Source organism: Triturus cristatus, chromosome 9 (genome assembly GCF_964204655.1).
Source record: "Triturus cristatus chromosome 9, aTriCri1.1, whole genome shotgun sequence".
In the NCBI taxonomy this organism is placed as follows: domain Eukaryota; kingdom Metazoa; phylum Chordata; class Amphibia; order Caudata; family Salamandridae; genus Triturus; species Triturus cristatus.
The window spans coordinates 1,227,130,548-1,227,152,328 of NC_140592.1; the positions used below are offsets into that span (position 1 = coordinate 1,227,130,548).

Consider the following 21,781-nt stretch of genomic DNA (forward strand, 5'->3'; position numbering starts at 1 on the left):
CTCCATTGCTAACTGTAGATCACACCCTTCTGAACAACCTGGCAATGTTTATACTGAACACACTTAACACACCATACATGTCGATTCAATAACTTTTGGTATCTCCTGTCCAACTTGAAAAATATCAATGAAATGGTTTCAAAAAGAGAGTACAATTTTGGTCCTCATGATATCAATGTGTATCTCTGAACGACACGAAAACTGTACCAGTGAGCACACACACTGGATACATTTTGTTCTGATAATTAAATAAGTGATATTTAATGGAACAGTGGAAATTACCATTTTAAAGCTAATCAAACAGTTGGTGACTAGGACAGAAAGAGGCGTATGAACGATTTAAATTGTCTCTTTTGAGGGAGAGGAAATCTGAACAGAAACAATATGATCTTTGTGGGCAATGTGAAGGAAGCGGGCAGGTTTACATGTCCAATGGATTTGATTTCTCAAACTGTTGCACAGTAAGAGTGAACTACGGCCAATCCCTTTTGTACATGTGGGACGAGATGTCATAGAAGGTTCTTTTAAATCAAAATGACTTAAAGCTCTGGGTGCGTGGCTCTACTAAACAACTTTGCAACTTGACAAATAGAAAAAGCAATCTTAGACACAGCTAGAGATATTTCAGGGCAAAATGACTTAATTCAACAATCAGGAGGATCTTTAAAAGTACATAGGGTGCTGCTGTCCCAGGGCCTCACTTGGCAACAGAATCATGCTGTGCAGGGTTGGAAGAAAGGGCATTCACATAAGAACACGGGACACCATGGAAACATGGATATCAATTAATAGTGACTGGACGTTCACTTCTGCGACCATGCTATTTCCTGGCCACTCCACCATACCTCAAAAACCTGGAGGAGTGAAGATGCTCTGAGAAGACTTTCTCAAACTAGCAAACTCAATAGCATGGGTCAATGTGGAAGAGAGGACAAGGTTATGAACCAACATGGATAATATGTCCGGCATCTTAAGAAATATGAGCAGGCATCAATTGTCACAATTTAGCCTCAATCAGATAACTCAATCTACACTAACAAGCCTACTGGTTTCAAGATGGGCATTGGAAGCAGCCTCGCCATTTCAATTCTGTTAAACCTGTCAGCCTCAAAGCCACAGTACACCAACTGATTAAAGTAGGCTTTAGAGGCTGGTCATGATTTGGGGAAATTCCATGCACAAGTTGGGTTTGTTGCTTTAGGAGCACTTGTAGAGCATTACGAGTGGCTATTTTTTGTTGTCCTTAGTCATGGTTGACTATTGAGTTCCCAGAATCATTCTTTTCCCCATTGTTAAGCAGCATGCCAACAAACTGGTGGTCTTAGGTCTTAGGACAGTTCTACTGCTGAGATTTCAGCAGTATGTGGTCAATGCTGTTTTTCTCTGAGTAGAAAAAAATGATCTAACTTTAGAGAATGAGCTGTATGTAGGTGCAAGTTACACAGCTCATTTAGGACATTGAAAAAAACAAGCTTTTACTTGGATGAGTAATTGATACAGGCTCAATGCTAGGACTTCAGTCCACCTTAAATCTCTTTTAATATACACAAACCTGGAAAAAAAGAAAAAGGTGAAGATTTTGGGTTCACCTTCCAAGTATACTATTATTTTGATACTCAGATGAATTCAGTTACTAGAGCATCATTGTAACACCAAAGAGTCATGCAATTGTTTATTTATCATATAGAGTCTGTGCTGTTACCATTTAGACACCTATAACTAGTCACTTTGGTTACAGCATCTTCCTAGGCCAGACATTAAACCCTCACTTTCTAATTCTGTAGGGTCACAAGAAACAAGTGTATAGAAACATGTAATAAAGTGGGCATATGCTATTCAAGAAAGTCAGACTTCATATTAATAATGATTACCATACCAAAAATAGCTTTTTTTTTAACTTTCACCGCTCAGTTCTCACCACCACCGAGTGCCAAATGCTTGTCTCTAGCACAACACATGACACATACATGCACCCAATCGTACTACCTCGATGTATTTTCAGAGAGCCATAACTAATACCTCTGACAAGCATATCAATACCTTGTTATGAGTTACACAGCAATAACTGATGGAGAGAGACTCAACATTTACAACAATGACACAAAATAAGAATGATTCCAAAGCCAACAAACAACACCCACAATGTGTCACTATGAGCCAGTGGTGTCACACCAACTACAACTGGGAAAGGATGGGTGAGCACAGAGGGTGAATTTAAACATGGCTGAAATATCTCAGCCCCGTATGACTAAAGCCCCCTTGCTGTCTACTAGCTTCCTCTCCATCGGACTTGGCAGAAGGCTAGGGATGAGAGCAGCAGGGGCGAGATCAACATGGGTTCACCTATAAAAATGGATGGTGGTTGGTGGGGTGAGGCAGAATGCTAGCATCTAAGTGGGCATAAGTATTCCATGTGACACCTGGATTTGATATTCCCGGTGCTTGGTTTTGAAACAGGTCAGTCATATCAATGCTGAAACAACCTCCTGATTTAACTACTGTCATTCTACGACAGTGGTGGGGACTAAGGATGCGTAGCATGGTTACAGAAGGCACAACATAACAAGACTCAAGGCCTGGTGAGCGCAATCTGCCATCAGTATTAACTGTATAGATTTAAGTGTTGCACGGCAGAGCCACGGATGATGCATAATGAGGTGCTGTTTTAGGTTAGTGATAACACTGTATCATGGTGTGCTGCTTCATGTTAAAATGATCAATACAATGTTACTTCATGGTGTGCTGTTTCATGATAGGTGGCCACTAGAATGCTGCATTAAAATGTCCCTTTTCAGGTTAGTCGTCCCTATAATACCAAGGGTGATACATTGCTTTGCCCGTGTCTGACACCCTAATGATGCCACGTGACGCACTGCTACATGTGAGACAGCACTATAAGGCTGCTTCAGGATCCTTAATATTGCGATTGAATGTTATTGTGTAAAAAGAGGCAGCACTGCAAGAGTACACTGTAGTCCAAAGCTACACAGGAGCCAATACATATTTTCACCCAGTGAAGAGTTGCCTGAGTGATGTTAGCTAGGAATTTCTACTGCACTGTACTATTACATGGAACCAGATCCACAAGGAATACACAGGCCCACCATATGTGCATGTGTTCAGGGGGCAAAAACATAGGCAATGGAATCCTAAATTCTGTGTGACACCGCATGGGGAAGACGCTGTTTTGACCAACAATGAGAGAACAAGTGGAGCGAGGCCAGTTCTAAAGCTAACACATAGACACAGCATGCATATTGTACCTTCACTTGCATAGTCTGTGAAAGAAGAGCACAGGAAAAGGTTACATGTTAATACTTGGAAGTAGGGAGTCTCGAATGGGATTCAAAACAATCCTACAGCACCTTTACACAGAGATGCGCACTATTGTCGTGAAATGTCTGCAGTCATGAGAGGCTGATTCCTGCGCCCAATTCCTCAATCCTTGGACTGCGTCACACATCTTTAGCACACCACGTAACTAGGAATGATCAATGCTAGAAGCATTGACTTAGCTTTGGCAAGCCACTGAGAGATCAATGGCGTGTCTCCACATTCCCACTCCCCTTTGATAATCAGAATAAACCCCACCCCCAGCACAACAGTCTCCTGACACTTTATGTGCTCATTCAGAACAGGTAAATGGCACAGATGTATCTGCCTTACATCTTATTTTTATTCAATTATTCTTTTTAAAACTTTAATTAATGTCTAAAGAAGCACAATGAACACAATACTGCATCTGTCACATTCAGAATCACATGATCCTAGGAGCTAACTACAGGAGACAATACCTAACTGCAACCATAGGCACACCATAGGAGCGCCCCCCCGCCCAGTCGTAGCCCCAGCTTTAGCGAGTGCTGCACGGGCTGTTTCGAGTGGGGAGGGGGAGAGAGAGAGAGCGAGAGAGCCCTTACCACCTAACTCACAGCTATGAAGCAACACATGTAACGACCTAACAGAAACTACATATAGCAAATGTATCTCAATATTAGCCAGAGACAATTTCGGATAGGTGATCCCTAACATATCTTAAAATGTCCCCAAGTCACACCAATGTGGACAACAGTGTAGCATTTGTCTCCACCAGTTTCTTGCACAACATTATAGGCCAGATTCACAAAGCCATTTTATGCCTTAAGTACATGTTTACATTCAAAAATACCTCCAATTATGACTGTCAGGGATGCACCAACGGATTTCTGGAAGGCGTTAATGGATTTACTGCTGTGGTTTTTTCTGAGCCAAGGGATGGCAAGTGGTTGCTCTGAAAGTTTGTGCACATCTACAAACATATGTTTGTGACGATTCTCAAACGTAAATCTGACCTCTTCCCATCTTAAATATGGTTGGAAAGTCCCCCCAGCCATAGGCCAGAATACTCCACTTCCAGGATACGAAGGCAAACAACCACAGCCATATTTACTGAGGGTGCGGGGAAAGGGGTTTCTCCACAGAGCAAAAAATGCTCTGTACGTTTCCGCACAAGGGGAACAGGAGACCATGTCACATGTTGCCTTACATTTTCAGTACTGCGTCTGGGAGCGTACACTTGGTGCAGCTTTCCTGGTGTACTACAAAAAATGTTTGAGAATTTCTAGGTGTAGTAAATCTGAACCTTATTTATGCATACATCTATAGGTGCTGATTTACTTCTTTTCTTCTGAATATGTCCCCATAGCCTTGATGCAGCTAGTGAGCGACTGGACAATGTAACCACAATAACTATAATATGGCCAACCTCCACGTACTGAAGAGGAGCTCCAATGCAATACATCTGTAGAGGGAGCATGGAACCTCACCGGCGTAAACAGCTGAAGTCAGCAGTGGCTTAGGATCTAGTCTATTGTGCTTGACAGTGTATCACTACCCTTGACTAGAAGCACCCATTTCTGGGGCACTGCCATGCTAGATGAATGAAGTCTGCCTCACAGATCCTACATCTTTGGCACCTGGTCTCTGTGTCTAACCCAATACAATGTAAAGTCGAATCACAGTAATAATTTCAGTGAACAATTCTGTGCCTCTCCTTCCCTGATACCTTCTTAGTCCTAGCTCAGCAGAATGTTAATTGATCATCAGGGACTTGTAAACCTTCCCGTCCATCAACCAGTATAAACACATTTTTTACACATCTAATTTTGCTCCATCCCATCAAAATGAGCCCTCCCAGTTTTATTGTATCTGTTTTTTTCAAATACATGAGCCACATTTTTTACACATTTAATTTTACTCCATCTGATCAAAATTAGTCCTCCCAGATTTATGGTCCCAATTTGTTTTCAAATACATGTATCTTCACGTTTGCCTGTTTATACCTATACCCTTCGCTGAGTCTCTACATTCAATCTTTGTGTCTAAATAATGTCATTTCAACTAACAGTTCCCTAAAAGCCTTTAGTATTCATTCACGAAATGTAGATATACACGATGATTCATAGCCCTTGATATAGAGCTACTAAACACTTGTCTTTCCATTATCAAAATATAATTTTGTGGATTAGAAATTAGATTAAGATACCTGCAATTCTCTGCTCATCCCATCACACAGCTGTTTTGCCAGTCATCCTTTCCATGAGATAGCTACTGTTCCAGTAAAAATGTTGAAATCAGATAGACATCCAGTGATTATGGCCCCATCATGTAGTTATTGTGCCTTAAATATAGCTTATTGTTTATGTCACCTACAATTATACCCCATTATCTATTATATAAATAACAATGTACACCTTTAATATTTATTATGCCCAGAATCAGCTCCAACTGTTTCTCTTGCCAGTATAATGCCTAAAAGGGTGAGTCTCTGGCAGACAGCTGAGTCCACACAGGTTTTCAGGATTTGAGATGGACTGTTCGGCTGAGTAGCAGATCAGTACAGATTTGTATAGGGTGCGCCTCTGGGGCTGATTCAGAGTTTGGCGGACAGGGTACTCAGTCAGTCGCAAATATGGCTCATTACAATCTTTGCTAAACTCAAGACCGGCTGCTGAATTTTGTATTGGAGGGCCATAAGTTTTATGCCGACTGAGTAAAATGTACTATCGGTGTAACATTTCTTCTGACAAACAGAGTACAAGCATTGAAAGAAAGCCATTTGACCCTCTGCTACCATAGATTTGGGTTCTTTACTTTTTTATTTTCCCAAAACAAACTTACATTAGGAGACAGTTTAAAAAAAAACAACAACAAAAAAACTTTTCCCACGTTGACAGGAACAACCATGATAACAGTTTTTGCCAATGTACAGAATGTCTGTGAGGTTGTCAGACATCTTTAAATTTGGCAGGCAGAGTAAAGGCACGGTGACTGACTTAAAGTCCTCTGCCATCCTGCCTGCCTTCACTTCGTCTACCAAACCCTAAGTCAAGTTCTCTGTCTAGTGTGGCACAGTGGGCTACCCCGAGAGACTGCCAATGGTTTAACTATTTGCAAGCATTCGTCCCATTGCCATTTGGGTGTTTGATTGCCAGTAATTTGCCTGCAAACCTGAGAGCAGGCTGAAAAACATTTACAACGGTCTTGTCACCTTTAAGGCTGTAGTAACTTTACAAATGTAGTCTGTGACTAGCGATGGGCTTACTTTTTTGTGGGTGCGTGTCTGTAGTAGCCTGACCCTCCCGAAACCCCGAATTACTTCTCCCTAAATACCTCTCATTTTGTAGTACGTATTTCCCACGCACTCCCCCTTGCCCTCACCAATTTACTACTAAAATGTAGGCTTACTAATGCAGAGATCTCTGCACAGAAAAGATAGGAGAGAGAGAACCGAAGGTCTCTGTTGGTTACAAAATGCAGTTTGTGAATAGTCCCGTGCAGTAGTAGATTTAAATATGAGTAAATCTACTTGTTTACATATAAATTTATGAATCAGGCTTCACACTGTTTTGGAGAGCAGCATCATTACCATGCCGCTTTGACTTAGACCGTTCTATGAGGCATTTGTCTGTCCATGCTTTACTCAGAGAAAAAATTGGCTAAGAACGGAAGGCAGCAGATTTCTCAGCAGAGAGTCACCTACATGAAATCTCCCACTTTTGCTTTTGAGGATGTTACTTCTCTTCAGGTCCATATGAGTGCTTTAAGATTAAAATATTCTTGCAGGCCTTTCTACCAATTTATTTATTTAAAAATATTTGATACTATAATGCTACAGCTTAAATCATTGATGGCTATGCACTTTCGACCGTAGTGTTATTAGACTGTTATTACAAGCCATTATGTCTGAAAGATTTGTTGACCAAATAAAAAAAACTAAAATAGCATGGCACAGATCATACTGCTTTGTTAATTCTACTAAAAAAGGTAATGAAAACAGCTCGGACTAGTCTCCTGAATATCCATAGGAAGCCTACTGGAAGATGAATGTTTTAGCTGCTCTTCAAAAGCAGAATTCTCTCTGCAATGTTTGGCCATCAATTTCAGACTAACAAAGTATTACATGACAATAATTAGCATTATGACTGAATAGGAAGATTTCAAGGGATATGAAAAAACATACTTTTTCCCCACAGCTTGAGTGACCTTGTTTTAGAATGTACAGAATAACAAGTTACTTACCTTCGGTAACGCCTTATCTGGTGGAGACTATTTAGCCACAGATTCCTTACCTTAGAATTATCCCCAGTTGTCAAGACAAGATCTGGAAATGTTTTCTTGAGCAGTACACCTGCACGCCTGTAGGTGGCATTGATTGTCGTCCGCGCTGGATGTTACATGCGCCGTGCCTATATGGGTGCCATCCCAGCGCACTGCCATCAGTTTCTTTTCTTGACTTTCCATGCAAGGAGTGCAGAGTCACAAGGAACACTGACCACTAGTGAGGAAAACTAGGGCCCTCAAAAGAGGAAAAGCCCTGTCCCTAGAAATCCATTCACAGAGCAGAGAGGATGGGTGAGTTGGTAAGGAATCTGTAGCTAGAGTCTCTACCAGATACGGCTTTACTGAAGGTAAGTAACTTGTTCATCAGATAGAGGTTTCTAGCACAAATGACTTACCTTAGAAAAGATACCCAAGCAATATCTCCCCGGAGGTGGGTCTGCAAAACAATTTCAAACCAAAAAGTCCCGCAGGACCAAACGGGCAAAATGACCATACCTATGACATTCTCTGTCCAGGTAGTAGTTTTTTTATCCTCTTTTGTGAACATGTGCAATGAAGCCCACGTTGCTGCCTGGTAGATGTCCAGGACCGGGACTCCACGTGCTAATGTAGTGGTCGTAGCCTTGGCTCTGGTGGAATGTGCACCCATGCCCTCAGGGGATTTCTTCTTGGCCAATGCATAGCAGATTTTTTTATTCAGAACATGATCCATTGGGCGATGGTCCACTTCTGCACGCCCTTTCCCTTCTTCACTCCGACATACCCTACCAAGAGCTAGTTGTTTACCCGAACTCTTGTGCGGTCAAGTTAGAACAGCAATCCTCTTTTTGCGTCCAGCCGGTGAAGTAGCCATCTTACTTAGAGGATTGTGGTTTAGGGTAAAAAGTAGGCAGAGTGAGGGACTGGCTTCCATGAAAGGGAGTGATGACTTTCGATAGAAAGGAAGCTCTAGTTCGCAGAACCAGCTTGTTTGGGTATGTGTTCAAGTACGGAGGCTTGGATGACAACGCCTGAAGCTCACTGAACCTGTGGGTGGATGTAATTGCCACCAGGAAGGCCATCTTAATGGCAAGGAGCCTGAGAGGACAGTTTTGCAAGGGCTCTAAGGGCACGCGCATCAGGACGAGATTAAGGTCCCACTGAGGCATGACAAAGGAAGAAGAAGGAAAAATATGTTGCATACCTATCAAGAACCTATGCACAATAGGGGATTTGAAGATGGATGGCTGGTCAGGCACCTAAAGAAAGACTAAAATATCAGAAAGATGACGCTTTAAGGTGCTTAGAGCAGAGCTATACTGGGCAAGAAAAAAGAATAGAGTTAAGAACCTGAGAAAGGGGAGCAGAAAGGGGGTCAACCTGCTTTTCTGCACACCATGCCACAAACATTTCCTAACGGGTGACGCATTATGGTTTGGTGGAGGAATGCCTCGTTGCCAGAATAACATCGCAGACTTCAGGCAGAAGGTCAAATGCTGTTAACTGTAGCTGCTCAATCTCAACACAAAAATGTCAAGCATTGACCGGTTCGGGTGGAGAACCCTACCCTGTTGCTGTGACAGATTATCCTTCTGAAGGAACAGCCTAATTGGAGGACCGATGGCCATGCTCAACAGCTCGGATGGCAAACTCTCAGAGCTCAGTCCGAAGCCACAAGGATGACTTGGGCCCAGTCATTCCTGATCTTCTTGAGAACTCTGGACAGGAGTGGTGCAGGAGGATATGCATACAGGAGGCCTGAGCTCCACTCAAGACAAAAAGCGTCTCCAAGCGAGAGTTGCCCTTTAAACTCCAGTGGGCGGAACTGCTGACATTGTGTGTTCTCTGTGGTAGTGAACAGATCTAACCAAGGCACTCCCCACTGCTGAAAGAGACCCCACACCACTTCCAGATAGAAATGACAGTTGTGATCTGCTACGCATCTTCAGCTTTGTTCATCCACTCTGGTGTTCAGAGAGCCCGCCAGATGTTGAACCACCAGAGAAATGCCCTGCTGTTCCAGCCATGTCCAGAGATGCAGGACCTCTTGACAAAGGGTCCAAAACCCCACCCTGCCTTGTTTGTTGCAGTACCACGTGGCAGTAGTGTTGTCCGTTAACACCTGCACTACCCTTTTCTTGTTTGAGGGTATAAAACTCCTTTAATGCCAGCTGGATTGCCCAGAACTCCAGAAGGTTGATGTGGACTCCGGATTCTACCAGAGACCAGAGGCCTCTGATCTTGAGCAAGAGTTAGCATATTGAATTTCTCCTTCTTAAGGAAGAAATTGAGAGGGAGCAAGTCTAGGATAGGATGAAGGCCTCCGTCCTTCTTGGGCACCAGACAGTAGTGGGAATAACGACCACAATCTACTTCTGGCGTTGGCACACTCTCTATTGCTCTCTTGGTGAAGAGAGCTGTCACTTCCTGGTGTACCAAAGAAAGATGGTCCTATGTCAGCTTGTCGCAAGCAGGAGGCATGGGTGGAGGGGTAGTCTTGAAGCGGAGGGAGCAGCTCCTCTGGACAATCCGCAGAACCCATTGGTCTAATGTCATAGACCGCCAGTGGGGCAGGTTATGGCATATCATGCAGTCCACCGGTGGACTGATGGATGATAAGGGGCAGCGTATAAGAGTTTGGAGGCTGTGGCTGCCGGGGTGGTGGACTTACCTGACCTCTGTCTGCCTGACCCACTACGTCTGTGGGTACCACATACTCAACCATGCGGAGGCTATGAAGCTTGCGCGCCACAGTGGCTGGGTGGGTACAGACACTGCTTGAAGCTCATTATTTAAAAAAAAAAATCTTATTTAAGGCAATTTTATATAGCGCAAACTTTACCCAACGGTGTCAGAGCGCTTTACATAAGAACCAGTTACATTACATAAGAACTTCAGAGCACACGAGTTACATACATGATACAAACAGAAAAACACTAAATTCACATAAGAATGGTAGTAAGTATAAAGGTCTTCTACAGATACTAGTGGTTAGAGCAGCATATATACATGTTGCAAATTCGCTCAAGGAAAAGATACAAACAGATAAACTCTAAATCCACATACAAATGGTAGTAAGTACATAAGTTTACTACAGTTACTAGTGGTTAGAGTTACATATATACAAGATGCAAATTCACTCAAGATTACATTTTAAGAAGCAATCAGGGTTGGACAATTATATATAACATATTTGCAGAGCACCAACTTCATGCAGTCGTTAAGCCAGGCCTTCAAGTGCTGTTGCACTCATGGGTGGTGGTATTAGCTCCAGCTGAGTGAGGGAAGGAAGAGGATGCTTAGGGCAGGCAGATCTGTACCACGAAGTCAGGTCTCCCGCCGAGCTCCGGTACCCACAGTGAGGGTTCGGCAGGTCCAGTGCACCAACACAGCATTCAGGCCTCAGGACTGCTGACTGGGTCTGGCAACCTTGCTCCGCCAAATGTCCAGACAGCAGGCAATCTGGGCTTGCATGGCCACCGGCACTCTTCCATGGTTTCCGTGTCCTCTGCGGGAGCCTCCGCAGCTGGGAGTTTCACCGCAGGGTCGACCGGTGGGTGTCAACCCACACCACGTAGGATGCAAAGGATGACTGTGCTGTGCCCAGTAATCAAGGCCCCGCTAGTCCCACTAAACTTTCCTCAAGGCACCAGGGTGATTGGGCCAGGAAGCCTCGTTTGACTTAGCACCTCGTGGGCAGGCAATCCGGCGCACACATGGACGTTGGCACTCGCCTGCTCCTTCCGGGACTTCTGCATGTGCTGCGGCAGCCAGTAAACACACCACGGCTTTGGCCTGGCTGCTTCCCCTCTACGTCGTGGGCAAGATTCCAACGCCAACCAGAGGAATAAAGGTGGCCCAAAAGCATACAGGCATGCAGGGGAAATCTTTGGGATGGCTGTGGGAGCACAGGATAGTAAAGGATTTCACTGGGTGGAGACCGGAGCTCAGATCGACACGTCGGCTCCGGCCTCCATCTTGGATCGCTTCTGCAGCCACAAAAGGAGCAAAAGGAAGATTGGGTTTGGCGAAGGGAAATGGAAAGGCTGAAGGACCTGGCTATAGCCCTGCTGTCCTTGAAGCGCTTCAGCGATGAATCCGCATTGTCTTCGATGAGACAGGAGCATTAAAGAGCATCTCCAAAGGGATGCTTGGACATCCCCAGAAAAGCCAGTTGTCCTCAGCCAGGCATGGCGCCATAAGGCCCCCATCGATGAAACCACTCTGCCAAGTGAGTCAGTGGTATCCAGTCCACATCAGATGGTTAACTTGGCTGCATTTCCACCATCTGGAACAGCCTGGGAAAGGACGGCCTGGACCTCCTCCTCCTTTATGGGAAATGGTTGGTTATCCCACAGAGCATGGGAGTAGTGGCTCAAAAGGCACGCGGTGTTAATGGACGACAGTGCCCGGCTGGTGGAAGAGAACATCTTCTTCCCTAAGGTGTCCAGCCTCTTGGATTTCCTATTGGGAGTGCAGTAAAGAATGTGCCATGGGAGGAGGAGGCTTGGACCACCAAGCTCACCGGGGTAGAATATTGTGTGAGGAAGTTGGGGTCCCCTGCAAAGAGCGATGGTGAATCGCCCTGTTCACAGGAGCCCCTGTGCTGGGCTTGGTCCACGTCCCAAGCAGGACATCTGTACGGGCTTCATTAAAAGGGAGAAGCGGTTCTGAGGGGGATACTTCCGGCTGAAGCACCTCCATCTAGACGTTTGTCTTGACTGCCAGGAAGGTAGGCTAAAATCCAGGACCTCATGCGCCATTCTCACGACCATTGCAAATTACACTCCCTCCTCTGTAGCCGTGGTGGGGGGAGAAAGCATGCCAGTATCTGGAGAGGTGTCCAGTCTGCTGGCTTTAGACAAATCCTCACACCAGTCCATATTTAGGTCCAAGGGCTGGTATTCTTTATGGTCCAGTGACCCCTCCAAATCCTCCCTATGTCCTAGCCCATAGGAATAGGGCTTAGGCTCTTGCCTGGAAGGCATGGCTTGAGTCAGGCAATGCCCACCCAGCTCTGTGTCGGGGATCAAAATGGGGCCTGCGTCAGGAATGTTGGCATTGAGATAGGCATTGGGGGAAGATCAAGGTGGGATGACCGGCGCTGGCTCAGATCCATCCGTGGATCCAAGGGACCTCAATGGTGCGGGGGCCAGATCCATCAGTGTGGGTCCAGTAGGGGCCCTTCTCGGGTCTGCGGGGCTTGAAGTCACACCAGCGAGAGTGGGCCGCTCAAATATAAGGTGAATCATCTCATAAAGCTCATAAATTTGAGAGGGGGGTCGCTCGCTCCTGGAAACTCTGGGAAGCATGAAGCTTCCCTGAACTGCGGAGACAGGCCTCGAATGTCGACGCTCCCTCTACTTGTCACCCAATGGATGAGGTAAAGTTGAAGACCCCTTCGACTTCTTGCTCTTCTTTTTTCAGTGGGACATACCCGAGTGAACCTCTTGACCAGGATAGAGACTGTTGCATGTCGAGCCGCCAAGAGCTTGACGGACCGCTCCCTCAAGGCCTTTGGGTTAATAACATGGCAGTCCACACAGACCTTAACATTGTAGTCAAACTCGAGGCACCAAAGACAAATAAGATGTGGGTCCATCACCGACATAGGTCAGTGACAAGTCCTGCAGGGCTTGAAGCCGGCCTTCCTAGAGGACATTCCTGCCACACCAGGAGAAAAACTCTCATAAAACACATGACAAAAGTTGAAAAAAGCTCAGTCAAAAATTGACTGAAAGTGCAGCTCTCTCCGGATCTGCACTGATTGGTGCGGGAAGAAAAGAACTGATGTCTGCGAACGGGGGTGGCGCCTATATAGGCACCGTGCAGGCACATTCGGTGTGGGTGATGCCACGTGGAACCGATTAATGCCACATACCTGGCATGCAGGGGTACTGCTCAAGAAAACAATTCCGGATCCAGTCTGACGCCTGGGGATAATTCTAGGGTAAGGAATCTGCAACTAGAAGTCTCTATCAGATACTAATTTTCATAACAGTTTATTTCAAGCAGTCATGTTTTCTGTTATCTGGGGGAGAACGCATAGCCATATAAAATGTATTGGAATATTTTTTAAATTGGCTTTTATAGTGCTTTGTGAAAATACTTTATGGAGCAAGTAGAATTTACACTTATACGCAACACACACCTCTTTATTCCTTTTTACCTCAAGAAAGATCCAAGATCTTCTGTTAATAGTATCAAATGTTGTACTGTAAAGGATCTTATTATGAATCTAATCGTACATGTGAATTTACAGTTCTGCTAGTCTCTATCGGCAGGCTATAAAGTAGCCAAAAAGTGATAGACAGAGTCCACTATAAACCAAGGATGAGTCTTATTAGACTCCATTCCATCTTCCTTAGTTCTGCCTGAGATTGAAAAAGGCAAAACACATGTTCCAAAAGGCTACATGCACTGAAATAGCTGTTGTACTATGTGAGTAATAATAATATGGGAGGAAGCGGTACTTGTGGCTGGCATTCGCCCCATCGTCCACAATTAGCGTACCTCGCCTTGCACAAAGATTACATAATCTTGCTCTCAAGAGTTTCGGGCTTTTCCATGCTTACTAGACTTGTTGAATCGCGAGCACTGCAACATTGTCAAATAGTAAATAACATCACACACCACACACCACTGGATAGAAACCACTGAGTGTTTGCTGAGCTGGTGGTCCTGACAGATGGATGATGGGTCTAATATCTCCACCCTTAAATATCCCACTTACTTTTGACATCTTGCTCTTGTTTTCCCCTGTTAGAAATGCCAGATTGTTGATTTCATTCTGAATGACAAAATTTTGCTCTTCCCGCTTGAAATTCTAAAAACCAAAAGAACATAAAAATATTAATAGCTCAAACGGACAAAAATCTGCACAGGTCACATGGCCAGAAATGTCTCATACAAGACTCAGAAAAAGAATGAACATGAAATGTTTCTCTTACGTGGGATTTACACCAGAGAATGAAGACCTCTGCAACCATTCGAAACAGCTCATCAGACTCTCCGTCAGGTTTCTTCAACCAGCTGGCCCTAAGATGAGAGAGACAATGTGCAATGAATTCCATAGTCAAAAACTATATAACAGATTTAGGTCGGATAGTTAGCGCCAAAGCTAAGGCAACATTATTTTCAGAGTTAATATTGCTTTTTTTTTTGTTTGTTTTTTTGTGCATATTTATATAGCGCAAACTCGACCTGAAGGTATTGGAGCGCTTTACACGAGCACCGTATTTACATTACACATTCAGGCACGGGGAGATTAAGTGATTTGCCCAGAATCACAGGATGTGGACGCGACCTCGAGGCTCGAACCCTGGTTTCCTGCACCAAAGTCGGCAGTTTAAGCCGACGGACCACATCCTCTCCCCAATTTCTTTCTTTGAATTGACTTGTAAGTACACAATGACGTGTTGGCCAGAAGAATCAAGAGCAACACACAAGGTTCTGTCCATGTGTACTAACCATGGGGTAAATGATTTTCTTGTTATGGCGCATTTGTGCCTGGCTTGCAATTCAGAAGTATACAAAAAAGTGATGGATGCAATGTTGCAATTAATCTCAGCCACTGGTAATAGCTCGGGCCACATCCCAATCCATTCTTATTGTGCACACCATACCACCTCAGTTTGGACCCAGCCATATGCAAATCAGTCTTGACCCAGCTCCAAAGGGAGCATTCCAACCCGAACTGCCAGGCCAGGTGTCTTTCAGATAAGAGAAGGATTAGTTACTTACCTGTAATCCTAGTTCTCATCCAGGGGTATACTCATCAAAGTCATAATCTATGAATAATCCCCGCCCATGTGCGGGATCCCGGAGCATATAGAAAATACATATATATAAATATATATATATATACATATGTGAAAACATATAAATGCAGCCTAATAATGTTCAAAACATGGCAATGCTGTAAATTACATATTTTTGCATAGTAGTGCCCCCGTAACCCGTCAGGAAAAAAGGAAGCATCAGGCAAATTATAACACAGCACTGCTTTATTGCCATAAAGCAACATGTAATTGTAGGCATTCGCCAGTAGGCTGCAGTAGAGTATCAAGAATCCAAGAAAACTGACACCTTGCCTTTAAGGCATTAGAGTAGGGGGACCGTGCCTTTAAGGCCTGCCCGTGACCCCCTGCTCCCATGATGCACTACAGGTGACAGTTGGGCCAGTTCTTTTTGGCGGTGCCTCCGCACCTGAGTAGATCTGCCTTCCATACATCACTTATTTAAAGAGAAAACATTGCTCGTCCGGGGAGGTGGGTGGGTCGCTTATGACTTTGATGAGTATACCCCTGGATGAGAACTAGGATTACAGGTAAGTAACTAATCCTTCTCATCCAGGGGATACTCATCAATAGTCATAATCTATGAATAGAGTAGCAAGCCCATACCCAAAGTCTCGCGGACGAGCAACAAAGCAGTTAAAACATACATTAAAAGACACATCTTGTATTACAGTTATGCAAATAGGTTCCTCAAAGAGGCCTGCCCCACCTGGGCGTCGGCCTGTGCGTCTGAATCTAGGCAATAATGGCGCGTGAAAGTATGGACTGAGCGCCATGTAGCCGCTTTACAGATCTCAGACATGGGAACGTTGCGAAGGAGTGCTACCGTAGAAGCCTTCCCCCGAGTAGAGTGTGCTCTAGGTTTACCCTGCAGAACTTTGTGGGACAGTTGGTAAGCCAAAGCTATACAAGAGACAATCCATCTAGAGATAGATCTCTTGGCCGCAGCCAGCCCGGTATTAGTGGGTCCATAGTTAACAAAGAGCCTGTCTGACTTTCTAAGAGTAAGGGTCTTAGCTAGATAGAATTTCAAAACCCTCCGGAGGTCAAGAGAGTGTAGAGCTCTCTCCGGGGGTGTGGTCGGCTGAGGAAAGAAGGTGGGCAACGTGATCACCTGATTAATATGGAAGTCCGAAACCACCTTGGGCAGGAAGCTCGGATGAGTACGGAGCACCACCCTATTAGCATGAAACACCGTGTAAGGTTCCTTGCAGCAGAGGGCCTGAATTTCACTAACCCTACGGGCCGAAGTGATGGCTACTAAGAAGGCAGCCTTCCAGGTCAGATGTTGCAAGGAGGCCTTATGAATCGGCTCAAAAGGACCTCCCATCAGTTTAGAGAGAACGATGTTCAGTTCCCAGGAAGGGGAAGGAGACCTCACAGGTGGGTAAACTTTCTTAAGCCCTTCTAAGAAATCCTTTACCACTGGCATCTGAAAGAATGAGGTCTGGGTAGGAGACTTCCTATAGGCTGTAATAGCAGCTAAGTGTACTCTGATGGAAGAGTACTTTAACCCAGACTTCGCCAAGTACAGTAAGTAGGGGAGAATAACCTGTTCTTGACCCCGGATCGGATCAAGGGTGTTATCTCTACACCAGAAGCAGAATCTTTTCCATTTAAAGCCATACGACTTCCTCGTGGAGGGCCTCTTTGCCTCCCGAAGAATGCTCATACAGTCCGGTGGAAGATCTAGATGTCCGTACTGGATGAATTCAGGAGCCATGCCGTCAAGCGGAGGGAGGGGAGATTGGGGTGGAACACTCTCCCCTTGTCCTTGGTCAGCAAGTTCGGCAGGCATGGCAACCTCCTCTGTGGTACCTCCGACAGCTGGAGTAGATCCGGGTACCACCACTGCCGGGGCCACTCCGGTGCTATTAGGATCATCCGAGTTCTGGCCCTGTAGAACTTCTGAATCACAGCCGGGATGAGAGGGAGAGGAGGAAAAGCGTAAAGCAATGTCCTCGACCAGCTGATCAAAAGCGCGTTCCCCTGCGACCCCCGTTGAGGGAACCTGGAGGCGAAGACGGGGCATTTTTTGTTGTCCGCGTCTGCGAACAGATCGATGTCTGGTATGCCCCACAAGCGGAAGATGTCTTGAGCGACGCCTTCGTTGAGCACCCAGTCGTGCGCTTCGACGAAGTCTCTGCTGAGGCCGTCCGCCTGCACGTTCAGGGTCCCTGGCAGGTGAACAGCGACGATCGTCAGGTTTCTCGCCAGAAGCCATTTCCAGATTGACTGGGCCTCCAGAGACAGGACCCGTGATCTGGTCCCTCCTTGCTTGTTCAGATAGAACATAGTTGTGGTGTTGTCCGTCTGAACCTGAACATAGTCGGTCTGCAGGGATGGGTACAGGGACTTGAGAGCGAGATGGACTGCTCGTAGCTCCAAGAAGTTGATGTGATAGCTCTGCTCGGTAGCGGACCAGAGACCTTGTACTTGTAGCCGGCCCATATGAGCCCCCCAGCCCTGCATGGAGGCGTCTGTGACCACCGTCTGTGTCGGAGGCGCCTGATGGAATGGGACGCCGTGAAGCAGATGGGAGCGCTTCATCCACCACCGGATGGAATCTTTGGCGGCTTGATGAAGGGTAATGTGATCTTCCCAGCGGCCGGTCCTCTGCGACCACTGATCCTCTAGGTCTTGTTGCAGAGGACGCATGTGCAGACGTGCGTTGGGCACGATGTAGATGCACGAGGCCATGGATCCCAGGAGAGATGACACTTGTCTGGCTGTGGGATATTCCGTGCTGAGAAGCGTGCAGCTTTTTTGCAGCATGGAGGATAACCTCTCCTCCGAAGGACACACGCTTGCGCTTGAGGAGTCTAGAGAGGCGCCCAGGTAGTGGATCCGCTGAGTTGGATTGAGGATCGACTTCCGGTAGTTGACCTGAAGGCCCAACGAGTGTAGAAGATTTAGGCAGAACGAGAGATGACTCTGGAGTTGAACCGGGGTGGAACTTTTTAAGAGCCAGTCGTCTAGATATGGGTAGACGAATATCTTCCGTTTGCGGAGAAATGCAGCCACCACCGCCATGCACTTTGAGAATGTTCGTGGCGCGGACTTGAGGCCGAATGGCAGGACCTTGTATTGATAATGTTGGTGAAAGATGCGAAATCTGAGAAACTTCCGATGTTTCGCTGAGACAGGAATGTGGAAGTATGCATCCTGTAAATCGATGGCACACATCCAGTCCCCTTGGTGTAGATGTGGGAAGATCTGGTGCAGTGCTAGCATCCTGAATTTTTCTCTTCTGAGAAATCTGTTGAGTAGGCGGAGATCGAGGATGGGTCTGTAGTCTCCGATCGCTCCTCTTTTCTGAACAAGAAAATACCGGGAGTACACTCCCTGATTTCTCTGCCTGTTTGGAACTTCCTCTATGGCGTTTTTGGAGAGGAGAGTGGCAACTTCGTCCTTCAAAAGCTTGTTTTGGCTGGGAGGGAGTGGGTGTTTCCGTGGGGGTACCTGCGGAGGGGGAGATTTGAACCTCAGCAAGTAGCCACGCTCTACAATACTCAGCACCCATTTGTCGTTTGTAATTGTATTCCACTCTGCCAGGTGAGCGGTGACACTTCCTCCCACCGGAGTGGCGAACGAGTGCGGAGGAAGTAAGTTTTCACTGCTTGGGAGGTTGCTTGTTAGAGGACTGCTGCTGTTTAGCATTTCCTCTTCCTCTGCCCCGGCCCCTTTGTTGAAACTGGGACCTCTGTTGGTTTTGAGAGGACCATTGGGGCGTTTGAACGCGCTGGTGAAAGGCACGTTTGTCGCCCTGGCGAAAGCGCTTGCGGAACTCTTTGCGTTTTTCCAGTCCCACAGCCTTTACAGTGTCCAATTCCGTTTTCATCTTGCTCATTTGGTCGTCCGCATGAGCTCCAAATAGCGATGATCCATTAAACGGCAGGTTAAGAATCCTTTTCTGCGCATCTGGTTTGAGGGCTGTTAATCTGAGCCAGGCCGAACGGCGGGAGCAGATGCCATGGGAGTAGCCATGCGCGGCTAGGTCTGATGCATCCGCCGCTGCGCTTATTACTTGGTTGGCCACCAGTCCGCCTTCATGTAGGATCTCCGTGAAGTCCTGCCTGTCCTCCCTAGGCAATTTCTCCACGAATCTGGCCAGGGAATCCCATAGGGAACGATCATACCTCCCTAGCAGGGCTGAAGCGCTAGCGACCTTCATGTGCGCGGCAGATGTGTTGCACATTCTCCTGCCGTAGGAGTCCATCAGCTTGCTGTCCTTCTCAGGGGGGACAGAAGCAGATATTGAGGCTGAGTGAGACTTCATGGCCGCCGCCACTATCACCGAATCCGCTGGCGGGTCCGCCCTCAAGAATAAAGGGTCCTCGGCCGGAGCCTTGTACTTCTTTGCTATTCTCGAGGGGACCGAGCCCGCTGTAGCTGGTGTAATGAACGTGGCCATCGCTGGTTCTAACAATCCTGGCACCAACGGGAGCAGAGGTCTGGGAGCTGACCGATGGTGTAAAGTGTCAAAGATCACAGAAGTGGGTGCCTGAGGGGCGTGCAGTGCGATGTTCAACTTTTGCGCCCCTCTACCCAGGACGTCCGAGAAAGTTATAATGTCATCCACCGGGGACACTCGCGATGGAGGCGTGGATGAAAAAGTAGGGGAGTAGTCCCGGACTGAGGATCTTGTGGATGCAGTCCCAGTGGACGACCTGGTGCGTCGCCTCTTGTGGGAGCGTTCGCTTTGGTGAGCCCTTGATCCTGATCTGTGCTTGGACGGAGATCTTGGACGTTTTGGCGCGGTGCGACGGTCCCTGGAACGAGACCGGCGTGGTGAAATTGGCCGTGGATCCCTCGGAGGCGATTTACTCCTGCGCGGTGGGGAATACATGCGGGAGTAGTCCGATCCCGGACTCCGACATGCGGCAGCGCCCACATCTCGTAACCAGCGCGGTGACAGTCCAAACCGCTCTGGAGCCTCGGGTGATCTTTCTGGAGATATTTGCACGATGTGCAGTCCCGGAGATGATGACTGTTCTCCTGGGGACCTCTCCGCGGGCGGTCCAGTCTTCGCCCTCGACGTCGAATCCCTTGACGTCGACGACGTCTGCGTCACCATCGGCAAGTGTGAGGTATGCCGTTCTGGTCTCGACGCCGGTCGTGGAGACCTCGATGTCGATCTCCTCTTCTCTGGCACCTGACGTCGGCTAGATGACCTCGACGTCGGCCGTGTCTTCGACGTCGACCTCTCTCGCCGTCGACTGGGCGACTTCGACGTCGACCTCTCTCGACGTCGACTGGGCGACTTCGACGTCGACCTCTCTCGACGTCGACTGGGCGACTTCGACGTCGACCTCTCTCGACGTCGACTGAGCGACTTCGACGTCGACCTCTCTCGACGTCGACGTGGTGATCTTGACGGCGACCTCTCTCGACGTCGACTTCTTGACGTCGATCTTCCTCTCGACGTCGACCTTCTATGTCGCCGAGTGGGGGTAACCATCGACGGCGACCGGCCCACTCGCGGCGGAATGTACGTCGCCGCATCTCTCGACGTCGACCCCCTCGAGGGTGGCGGAGAGTGTCTCGACGTCGACGGAAGCCTCGACGTCGACGGAGACAGTTCAGATGTCACCAGACTAGCAGCCTTCGAGCCCGAAGGGCCGCCTCTCGACGCCGACTTACTTTTGCGCGGCGGAGACTCTTGATGGTGGGATGAATCCCTTGACGCCGAAGTTCTCTGCCTCTTCGCCGGCATCCTCGACGTCGACGGCGAACCTCTTGGACTCCTGGTCTTCTTGGAGCCCGGGGAGCTGGTATGTCGCCGTTTCTGTACTTGCGTAGCTGAAGAAGGTGGTCTTGATGAGGAATGCTCGCCTTCACGACGGCTTCGTTCCTTCTCCAGTCTTGCATGCAGTTTAATGCGCTCTCTGTCCCTCAGAGTGCGCTTTGAGAACTTCTGGCAGTGGGGACACTGGTCAGGATCGTGTTTTGATGGTAAACACACAATACACACCGAGTGTGGATCCACCAGTGCCATTTTATTACCACAAGAAGGGCATTTCCTGAATAAAGGAGACATTCTGACTGGAAAAAAATTGGAAAATTCACTGGAACCAGCAGAATTAGCCCTTATAAGCCAGAAAACGTCGAAAAAAGCTAGAAAAAGCTGTAATTCAAAATTTCAGTCAAAAAACTGAAGAGCTCAAGCTCCAGGATCCTCACAGAAGGAGCCGGAAAAAAGAACTGGCCCAACTGTCACCTGTAGTGCATCATGGGAGCAGGGGGTCACGGGCAGGCCTTAAAGGCACGGTCCCCCTACTCTAATGCCTTAAAGGCAAGGTGTCAGTTTTCTTGGATTCTTGATACTCTACTGCAGCCTACTGGCGAATGCCTACAATTACATGTTGCTTTATGGCAATAAAGCAGTGCTGTGTTATAAT

The 21,781-nt window shown here is 47.0% G+C and overlaps 1 protein-coding gene across 4 annotated transcripts in view; it reads right to left on the bottom strand.

Moving 5' to 3' along the window:
• RYR3 (ryanodine receptor 3) overlaps positions 1 to 21,781 on the bottom strand; it is a 2,047,168-nt gene that overhangs the window by 577,236 nt on the left and 1,448,151 nt on the right. For all 4 annotated transcript variants that reach the window (XM_085627314.1, XM_085627313.1, XM_085627312.1 and 1 more), the window contains 2 exons: positions 14,532 to 14,619; positions 14,315 to 14,407 (listed from right to left, as the gene is read on the bottom strand). In XM_085627314.1, coding sequence (XP_085483440.1) covers positions 14,315 to 14,407; positions 14,532 to 14,619 — 181 coding nt within the window. The remainder of the gene's footprint in view (positions 1 to 14,314; positions 14,408 to 14,531; positions 14,620 to 21,781) is intronic.